This window comes from Gavia stellata, chromosome 3 (assembly GCF_030936135.1).
Source record: "Gavia stellata isolate bGavSte3 chromosome 3, bGavSte3.hap2, whole genome shotgun sequence".
NCBI lineage: Eukaryota > Metazoa > Chordata > Aves > Gaviiformes > Gaviidae > Gavia > Gavia stellata.
Genome location: NC_082596.1, coordinates 20,560,086 through 20,570,881, shown reverse-complemented (window position 1 = coordinate 20,570,881; position 10,796 = coordinate 20,560,086). Strand labels below are relative to the sequence as shown.

The window sequence follows — 10,796 nt, the reverse complement described above, 5'->3', positions numbered from 1 at the left end:
CAGAAGGTTGGACTAGAGATCTCTGGAAATCACTTCAAGCCTGAATCTTTCTTTAATCCTACGATTCCAAAAGGAATGGCAACCTTATCCCCTGTTGATCACACACCTCTCCTACAAATTCTGAAAATTCTGTAAATGTTCAGACTGCACAAGTGAAAGGTTAATCATTTCAATTTAAAAGATAACAATAACTCCTCTCTACCGGTGATGTCTCCACTTTGGGGTCTACGAAAGTGAACACAAATTTGAAACTGCATTTCCTTTTTCAATTCAGCATCACTACATAATTCTTAGAACACCATGATAAAGAAATTTGATTATTTCTTTTATCTACTTGTGGTAATTGCCATAAGCGAGTCTCACGCTGAAAAGCTTGATATCTATCACTATTCTGTTCATATCACATCCAGCATAGTTTGGCCCTGATTTCCAATATTCAGAACAAGTAACACATTCCAACTAATAGTTCCAGCTAACAATGCCACGTGTAACTAACTTCATTTAATTTAAACACCCATCACACGAGCACTGGATGTGCCATCTGCAGAGAGGTTTATAATCATGATCTTTCCTGCAATGTGCAGAGCAATTAGTTATTCCACCATCACTACTGTTTTCATGCTGAAGTTCAAACTGCAACCTGTTATGGTTCTTCCACGAGGCACCTCTTTGAAAAAGCCTCAGTACCACACCAGGAAAAACACAGTTTCACAGTCTACTGAGAGACTGATTGCTCCCATACTGAGCCTCTCCCTGGAGTCTTGCTGCACAAATTAGGACGGCTGTAGTACTGCTGCCTTTCAGCCTTGTCTGGCAGAACAGAGACAGGATTTCCCCTTCAGCTGGGATAAAATAGTTCTTTTTTCAATTTAGATATAGCATTTCAGTTAAGGAAAGCTCATAAAGATTTTTGTGGCATGGACTACGCTTACCTCCTGGACAATGCCTCATGGCCATTTTACACCGTCTGGATTCTGCAATGGTTGGGCATGGTATCGTGTCTTTTGCTGGCTTCTTCACAATTTGTCTTGTTCTCGTTTCCAGGCCCCACTTAAATCCACATGTTTTGTTATTTCTGCTGCAAGTTCCCCACTCGCTCCACTGACCGACTTCACAGCCTTCTGATAAAGCAAAAGAAAATACAAGTTAGCAATTCTTCCGTTTTTCTCTTTTTTCTTTTTTTTTTAATTAGTAAGAATACACTGTTAGAAAGCACCGCTTAAAAGCTTCACTGTCAACAGACAAAAGCTTAAAATGAAATATTTTACAGAACCTGAAAGAATCTTTTTAGCCTACATCACCCTGAGCATAAAACAGTCAGATTGTCAATCTGCCTGTATAGACATTTTGTCAGTCCCAAATACTCAAAAACTCTCCTAAATCATGAGATTTATTTAAATTTTTCTCTTCTTAAAAAACAAATCCTATTTGGTTGTCACCTAGATTTGCAAAGCTCAAGAGTTCACATTTCAAGGTCCTCTCCATCATGAAATGCAAGGAATATTCTTGAAAGAAAGATTCTGTTCTGACACAATTCCCAGGGTTCAAGATAAAACACCAAATTGTGACACTCGGCAAATATTGTGAGAACTGCCAATGCTGGCTCAGAGTTATAAAGTAAATTTCTACTAAAAACACTTATTTGTTGGTTTATATTTGTTACTTGCTAGCAGAAAAGGGGGGAGCTGCAGAGAAACTAAAAGTGAATTTGAAGCCCAGATGCTACAGGTATTCAAATCTGCTCTGCCTCTGGTTTGTGGCCTTGGTAAAAGGCAAAATGAGCAGGTAGTTTTATGAGGGTAGTTTTATTTAGGTAGTTTTTATGAGGTCCAACGAGTACGTCATTGACTTAAAGTTCTAATGCAAAAACTGGCCTTCCTGAAATGTTTCTGAGTTATAAATCCTCATACAAGGTGATTTACAGTTCACAGAATCACAGAATCACTAAGGTTGGAAAAGACCTGTAAGATCATCAAGTCCAACCATCAACCCAACACCACCATGCCCACTAAACCATGTCCCTCAATGCCATGTCCACACGTTCCTTGAACACCTCCAGTGATGATGACTCCACCACCTCCCTGGGCAGCCTGTTCCAATGCTTCACCACTCTCTCAGTAAAGAACGTTTTCCTAATATCCAGCCTGAACCTCCCCTGGAGCAACTTGAGGCCACTTCTTCTTGTCCTGTCACTAGTCACTTGGGAGAAGAGACCAACACCCACCTCTCTGCAACCCACTTTCATGTAATTGTAGAGAGCGATAAAGTCTCCCTTCAGCCTCCTCTTCTCCAGACTGAACAACCCCAGTTCCCTCAGCCGCTCCTCATAAGACTTGTGCTCCAGACCCCTCACCAGCTTCATCGCCCTTCTCTGGACACGCTCCAGCACCTCAATGTCCTTCTTGTAGTGAGGGGCCCAAAACTGAACACAGGATTTGAGGTGCGGCCTCACCAGCGCCGAGTACAGAGGCATGATCACCTCCCTACTCCTGCTGGCCACACTGTTTCTGATACAGGCCAGGATGCCGTTGGCCTTCTTGGCCACCTGGGCACACTGCTGGCTCATCTTCAGCCGACTGTCAATCAACACCCCCAGATCCTTTTCTGCGGGGGAGCTTTCCAGCCACTCGTCCCCAAGCCTGTAGCGTTGCATGGGGTTGTTGTGACCCAAGTGCAGGACCCGGCACTTGGCCTTGTTGAACCTCATACAATTGGCCTGCGCCCATCCATCCAGCCTGTCCAGATCCCTCTGCAGAGCCTTCCGACCCTCGAGCAGATCAACACTCCCCCCCAACTTGGTGCTGTCTTCAAATTTGCTGAGGGAGCACTCAATCCCCTCATCCGTATCATCGATAAAGATATTAAACAAGACCGGTCCCAAAACTGAGCCCTGGGGGACTCCACTTGTGACCGGCCGCCAACTGGATTTGACTCCATTCACCACAACTCTCTGGGCTCGGCCATCCAGCCAGTTTTTTACCCAGTGAAGAGTGCACCTGTCTAAGCCACGAGTCACCATCTTCTCCAGGAGAATACTGTGGGACACAGTGTCGAAGGCTTTACCAAGGTCCAGGTAGACAACATCGACAGCCTTTCCCTCATCCACTAGTTATGAGGACAGAACTTTCTGATGCAAAACAGAGTGACATTCCCAATAACGTAATATTTCAAAGTTTGGGAAAAACTATTATTGTTGTTATTATTATTATTATTATTAGGGGTAAAAAGATCTGGACACAATCCATTAGTGAATATTTCTTGATAGAAAATACTAAGCATCAGCTTAAAAATAGTGTCATAAGTATTTGAACCTGTCCACCTGGCAAAAGAGCTGCTTCAGCAGTACTGTTGTGCTAGAATACTCACCCACACATTCCATAAGCTCTTCCAAGGCTGCAAATCCAGGGGGGCATCCTCGGAAGCAGCGGCCTCTGTGCGAGTAGAAGCCAGTTTTGCATTTGGTACAGAAGTCTCTGCTAAAGCAGGAGTCACAGTTTTCTATTCTGCATCCTGAATCAAAAGGATCATAAGGAACAATGAGACAGCTAAGTCAGGGTAAGACTAAAAATGAAAGGACTTATAAAGCAAGAAAATAGCAAAACCAGAAGTGCTGTAATGAGGAATACTGTCATCCTGAAATCTATCTGCTCTATAAGAGAAATTACAGTTAACTGTAATTACTTACCACATTTCCCCCTACACCTTTTTAATCCTATTTTTTTAATGAAAACTGTAGATAAAACCTCTAGTTAAGTGAAATTTGAGTAATTACTTCTTTTTGGAGGAAAAATGTTCACTGTAAATTATTTTCGTTTTTAAGTAATTTCTAGGAAACTAAGATGCAACAAATGATTTTGGGAAGTATGCATGTATTATACATACTGCCTTCAGTTTATTATTTGTCATTTCAAGCAGGATACATTTTTTTTCCATAAGTTGACCCTATAAATAGCTGAATGAATGCTTTCATGTATTACGCCTGATGTCCCTGTCTTTCATGTATTATGCCTGATGTCCCTGTCTACACATATGCATGTGCTATCATGCAAAAAGCCTCAATTTTTCTAGATATAACTCCTCTCTATTATTAAGGCAGTTAATCCATAAAAAACAGATGTTATTAAATAACTAAAAGACAAAGCTATAATCAATAGAAAAAAACCCCAACTATCGCCTTTTAAAGTATTGGATTTCTCTGAAAATTTAAGAGAAACATCATCCACAATAGATTACATACTCGGAAGCAGACTATTCAGGAACATCTTATTCCATGCTAAAACATGGCAACTTGGAAATGAACTAGATATCAACAACCATATGCAAACGTGAAAAGCAGAAATACTTACATGGAGGCTTATGAAAGTCAGTCCTACACACCTACCAAAAAATGTTCCAAAGATTAAAAAGTAAAAGCCTTTATATTTGGAACAGTAATGAACACTTAAAAATTAATTTAAAAAATCTAATCCTTCAGCTAACATACATAATTTATATAAACTACATTAACTGTATCCTGTCTTCAGCTATTTGAAGTCAGAGCAGGAAGTATTTGTTATTCATGTCATGCAACAATATACTAATCTTTTTTGGTCACTTATGTAATTAATTTTTTCTTCTTTCTTTTCTAAAAAAAAAAAAAAAATCACAAACCGTAAGGACTTCTGAAATAGCTATTTGTAAATATACCCTAACAATACTTTAAATTTAGCCCATCTTTATAAAACAGATTTTAATATTTAATCTTGAACTTCAGCAGGCCAAAATAGGGCAAACAATATCACTTAAACTGAGTGGTGGTGGGAAACTATTCTTTGTTAGCAATTAGGGAAATATGAGGCTTTTTGGATGAGATTCCTTGTGGCATTGGACAATAAATTAGGCAGATTGCATGAAAAGAAAAAAAAAATATTTCAAATGCTGGTACACCTTTCTTTGGTTAGAAGGAAGGCAAACATCAGTTTGAAACTGCCAAAGGGAAGATCCACAGGCTCTGTTTAGACACAACCACACATAACCTGCATGCCACCAACTCCAGTGTCCAGCATCTCTCGAAGGGGCTTTTAGAACTTGTGTTAATATAAGCAGCACAAGTTGGGCTTCTTATCCACAGTTTAGTTTATAGGAAACTCCCAAGAATGATAATCTCTTTTTCATGAGGTTTGAACCAATCTCCAAAGAACAGGAGATTAATGTTCATAAAACAGCCTGCAAAATCACTTCCCCAGATTAATGTGTTTGCCAGGCCAAAAGATAAGGTGAGCTGCTCTGGAGATGTACTGCAATAGTTAATTGCAAATCTGTTACACTCAAGATGTACTGCAAGTATTTTACTAATTGCAATGCTTGAATCAAACATCCAGTGTGTTTAAATATTCAGAAAAAACATTTGCATCTTGCCCACCCACACAGGACTGTTTGAAAAGACATCAAGGTTTTTCCAAACCATTTAGTCCAATGATGAGGTGCAGAACAGAACATTAAAAGAAAAATTAGCATCATGTGAGCCTCCCTCACATCCAAGTGACGCAAGTGTATTTTTGAAATAATGTTTTAACTATTGCTTTCAAAACATGTTGGGGAGTAACATGTTTAAAGTTTACCCCATTTGAACTTTTTTGGGTGGAAGAGGGATTAAATGAAAAAATTTCAGTACAGGTTGCCTTTGATATACAAACATGCTTAGCAGGCAAAAGCCTGCCTCACCTTACGTTGGGGATATTCTCCATAAAACTATTGCTATTTAGCAGTACATATGTGAATACCCCATATTTAAACATTAAATGAATGAATCAATCTATCTTCTTTCAGTTTCTTGATCATACTGCAAAATTCCTATCCTATTTATATCTTCTGCTTTGCCTTCCATGCCAGTTTTCTTTTGTATCGCAGTAGAGTCCTTGCCATGATAATTATACTTTGGAAGCACTAGTAGGGGCTCCCAGGTTAAGGTTGGGTGGAGTTTTTCACCAAGGCAGCTTATTTTCAATTTTTTCCTATGAAGATAAATAAGTCCAAACATTAAATGCCTATTACTTAATCTGTATCAGATGCAATTTAGGAGAAAATACTGAAAAAGTATTAGGAATACTTTAAGAATTCTGAAATTAAAACATTAATTCACCAGAGTGATACTCAGTACAATGCTTGGGGTTACTGGGTGCTAATCGCAATGATAATTTAACTTAGTAACAGACCACACTGTAGCTGAAGATCAACTGGGATTGACAACTACTCCTTTTTGACATCCTCCATATACTCTGTTTCCAATCATGAAGGGTGTTGGTGCAGTTCTAAGTCTTGCAGGGTTTTTTTTATAAAATTTACATAAACTAAACTAAAAAATTAAAGTAGAGCAGTACTCCAAAAGTTAGAAAAGCTAACTTTCTAGAAGCCTATTTGCAATTACAAACTGTCATAGGAGTGGTTATAACATAAGGAAATTTTTAAAGAGTTTATTATTTTTGGTGTCCAGCTTCATTTTATTATATTGTTTAAATGCTTTTGGGGTAAATTTCCTTTTTTTAAATAAAGGTGCTATTAATAAATTATTTTAACTGCGACTGAGGTTAGTAAGTTAGAATAAATGAAATGTTTAAATTCTTTTGCTTTCACAGTTAAATACACCAACATGGAGAGAACGTTTTTAGTTGGACTCCTAAAGAATGTTGATACTCCTTTGTGAATATTAAGATGTATTGGTTTGGAACTAAATATAACTGTGTCAAATTTTGTATTTCTTATTGTTAATCAGCATCATTATCTATGTATACATTGTTAAATATAAGTCTTAATGGAAGTACATTGCAGAATATGAAAATATTTTGCATTCTATTATTTAAATAATAAATTGGATAATAAATCAATAATCTAGTGTGAAACCTACAGAAGAGCTGTTTGACATAATACACAATAATTAAGAAAACCAGCATTTTAAAAAATTGGTTTAGCCTTTACACAAAATAATATAATAAAAACAAAAGAAATATTGTTTAAAGTTAATGACCTGAACTGTTTTCTTCTGATTGCCACATTTTTCAAGCCTTCGAACTTTCTGATCTCAGCATCTTATGCCTAACTCTGGAGAAGGAAAGCAAAATCTTTCCTACTTTTCAAAACCCCTTCTTAAGTCCTTTTAGATTCCGTTTAAATTAACTAGTTAGCTTACTGATACGATTATGATAAACTGGAACAAGAGAGTTGGTTTCTTTTAATCTGGAGAAGGTTCTTGTCAAAAGCAATTTTTATTACTTCAATTTACTAGCTATAGATCCAATTGCTTTTCTCACCAGTTCAGTGGTTTCATTTTCTGTATAATTTCAGTAGCTAAACCATGCTGCTAGTGTATTCTTTTTATTCCACTTAAAAGATTACCTGGAAGTTTACAGCACCAAAAAACCCCAAAGGAAACAAGACCAGAACACTTGAGCATAGCTAAGATTTTAGACCCAAGGAGCTCTTTAGAGGAAAGAAATAGATATTGTATAACCCACAGTATTCTTCAGAAATGCTTTGATTTCTTTTCTCTAAAAATAAACAGAAAATGGTGCCCACTAGAGGTTTCCAGATAGATACAGATAACTGCATGGGAGATTTTAGAAGCAGTAAGGAGAGGAAGCCTAGAAGTAGAAGCTTTGGAGGCACGGGGAAAGGTAAGATTGGTGTTGAGGGGAGAAAGGAGTTGATAAATTCAGTCATGCAGAAGAACCCTGAAGAGCAATCACATACCTTTGGCAGGCCTACCATACTTGCAGGGCAACAATGACAAGGTTAGAAACCTAATCTTCAGAACCTGAGAGTGAAGAAGTAAAGGGTGCTTCATTGCTGCTGTTCCCATTTAGCTAGCAACAAGAGTCTGTAGGTTAGGGAAAGACACTTGTGAGTCCCTACCTCTTCCTTCCCTTGTATTCAATTTGCAGTGTCTCATCAAGGGTCTGCTTCCTACCAGACCTCAAATGCCTTCTATTCCTGCTCAGCATCGTGTCTCCTTATATCCCACTAATTCTACTACCCTCTGCATAGCCAGGACCTCTCAGACTCATCATAACACTCTTACCACAGCTCTTCTAGCACAATCTCGTATTTTCTTTCTAGTGTTTCTATCTTGGGAAAGCCAGAAAGTCAAACATTTGCTTCCATCCTTCCATGTGAAAGGTATAAAACACCCTTGAAAACCATCCCCATATGAAGACCACGCATCTTCGTCTGCTACCATCCTCACATAACTGGACTTCAAAAAGCACTCAGGAAGGCCCAGAGAAATCTGCTGATATGTCTGATTAGCAGAGCCCATTTCTAAACAGATGACACTTTTGAAAATGTTACACCACACTTCCCACAAGAGTTGTATGTAAATACTAAAAGAACAACATTCTGACCTCATTGAAATCCATGGCAAAGGTCCTAATTGCTCCAGCAAGAGCAGTTTTAAACTAGTAACTTTCTTATCCCATTAGATAAACAAGAGCCCACTTCAATGACTTTAATGGGAAAAATTCATGTTAAAAACCCTAAAGAGATACAATCTTTCATGATAAATATATATTTATAAAGTGAAAACTGAGAACTGAAGAAGAGCAGTACTCCAACAGCTAGAAAAGCTAACTTTCTAGAATTCTATTTTCAATCACTAGCTGTCACAGGAGTGGTTATAAATTCACAGCTACATGACTTCACCTCCCAGGGGAAAGGGTGGAAGAGAAGTCACTACTTTGTCTGGTGAAGCTAAGCTGGGCTGAAATTAGAAGCACTGTGCTCAAGTATCTTCAGTTTTAGACAAAACAAAGCAAAACAACAACTTACCCCTTCAACAGAGGTCTGAAATGTTGATTTATGGGACAAGATATATATCTTCTCCAATGGAAGGTCTATTGATACTGTGCAATCTCTTAATTTATCTGACAGGCGAGTAAGAACTTGAATGACTGACATTTCAGTGCAGCACAAGGGTAGATTATAATATGTAAAAATGCCTCCATGCTTGACAGCAGTTACAGAATATGCTCGAGAAAGAAACATAACTCCATGAGCTAATACTGTGCCACTCCTCAGTCAATGGCCAGGTAACCTACCAAACTGAAGGACCAAATTCTTTGGTTCTACAGAGGAGAAAAAGGATCGTAATAGCTCCCTTAAAAAAGGCCATTGTCAGAAAAGAATCCAAAGACAGAAATTTAAAACATCTTTGACTCTGCTTACTGAAACAGAGTGGCAAAAGATAAGTTATGTTTAGGACTTAGGAGCCAAAGTCCCCTTTTCCTTAATTTTCAGTGAGCTCTAGCACTCCAAGGCACTTCAGAAATAATTTTCTTCTGAAGTGTTTTCGCACATATACCACATTTTTTTTAAAAAATAATAGCTATGAGCCACGTTTCAGTCAAGGTTAGGGCAACAAATCTGATCTATAAGAAGTGCATTTAGCTAGCCAGCAATAAAACATTTGTATTTAGGCTTTATAATCTCATTTATATTGACCCAAATGTTGCTCTGCCATTCACTTGAATAGCATAAAAAAGCAAATCTGACTGATGTGGATGAAACTTACAATATTTATAGAAAACTAAATAAATGGTGCATTAAAAAACTCTGGAGGGAAAAAGCCCAGATTACAAATCATACCCAAATTAGAGACACATTTTAAGCAGATGAACCACAGTGATATTAAAGATTTTCCTGACCTGTTTTGGCTTCCTGACACTCATGATAAGCCACTTCTACTAATTCTTCTTTTAAAATTAAGCATTAAAGAATTGACAGACTTATATTTTAGAGAAGCAATCAAAAGCCCAGGAGTTAAAAATACAAATTCATGTATTGAATTAAATTTAGACCCAGGCACATATGCCTGTTATTATAAAAAAAGTGTACATGCTCCTGTGAACAGCTTCATTCTGTACTATAATTACAGAGAGCGTGACATTACCAAAACAAATAGTATCATTCCATAGTAAATTTATCATGAGCTTATAAAGCGATGCAGAATAAGCTGAATTGTAGAGAAATATAATGCCTTTGAAGCTCAAAATAAAGCACAAAATGCCCCATATTGAGATGCATGTGCTTCGTATTTTAACATATCTTAACAAGAAGAAAGTTTACTATATTAGCTTCTCATACTACTAAGTGCAATATGATGAATTTTAAGGTCAAAAGATGTCTAGATCTCAACTGTAAAAAGTGGTTACTCCTTTGTAAAGTATTTTTACTGATATGCATAATCTTGAAAATTTAATATGAGCCTTATTTTGCCTTTGTGAAAGATCCATATTCTCTAGCATTTCTGTTGTCGCATTGTTCCTTTCTAAACATAATCAATGTGATTGATTATCCACCCATAACTCCCTGCGTAACAAAGGTATTTCATAGTACACCTAGTGAAAAAGACAGCTGCTCAATTCCTGGTAATGTTAATAACAACGATGATTCACAGCAAGTTCTGCTCCGCATGAAACGCAGACACCAGTGAAGAGTACGTCAGAAAGGGAAGTGAGAACACGTGAGGGGATCTTCGTGAGCGGAAACCAGCAACCAGCAGCGCAGGAAAGAGAACTGTATTGAACACCTTAGAGACAGAGAGATAATGATCATATTTTGCAAAGGGAAGATGCAGACTGAAGCTGGGGAAGGAATTGTGGCATTCCTAAATTGAAGGGTATGGTAGTCTTTGCACTGAAATTGGGTTCTTGCTTGAGGTGTCCCCTTGCATTTAAGACGACAAAGTAATAGGAGGTGACGATCCACTACAGTCAGAGTTTTCCTTTCAAAGGTCAAAATGAGTCTTTCCATCAAGGCATCATCCC

The 10,796-nt window shown here is 37.8% G+C and overlaps 1 protein-coding gene across 1 annotated transcript in view; it reads right to left on the bottom strand.

The window, feature by feature from the left end:
- Nucleotides 1-708: 708 nt before the first annotated feature.
- RSPO2 (R-spondin 2) overlaps nucleotides 709-10,796 on the bottom strand; it is a 73,146-nt gene continuing 63,058 nt past the window's right edge. Inside the window, exons 3-5 of the mRNA XM_059815606.1 lie at nucleotides 3,367-3,510; nucleotides 927-1,121; nucleotides 709-836 (exon numbers count right to left, since the gene is read on the bottom strand). Of these exons, the coding sequence (XP_059671589.1) occupies nucleotides 709-836; nucleotides 927-1,121; nucleotides 3,367-3,510 (467 nt within the window). The remainder of the gene's footprint in view (nucleotides 837-926; nucleotides 1,122-3,366; nucleotides 3,511-10,796) is intronic.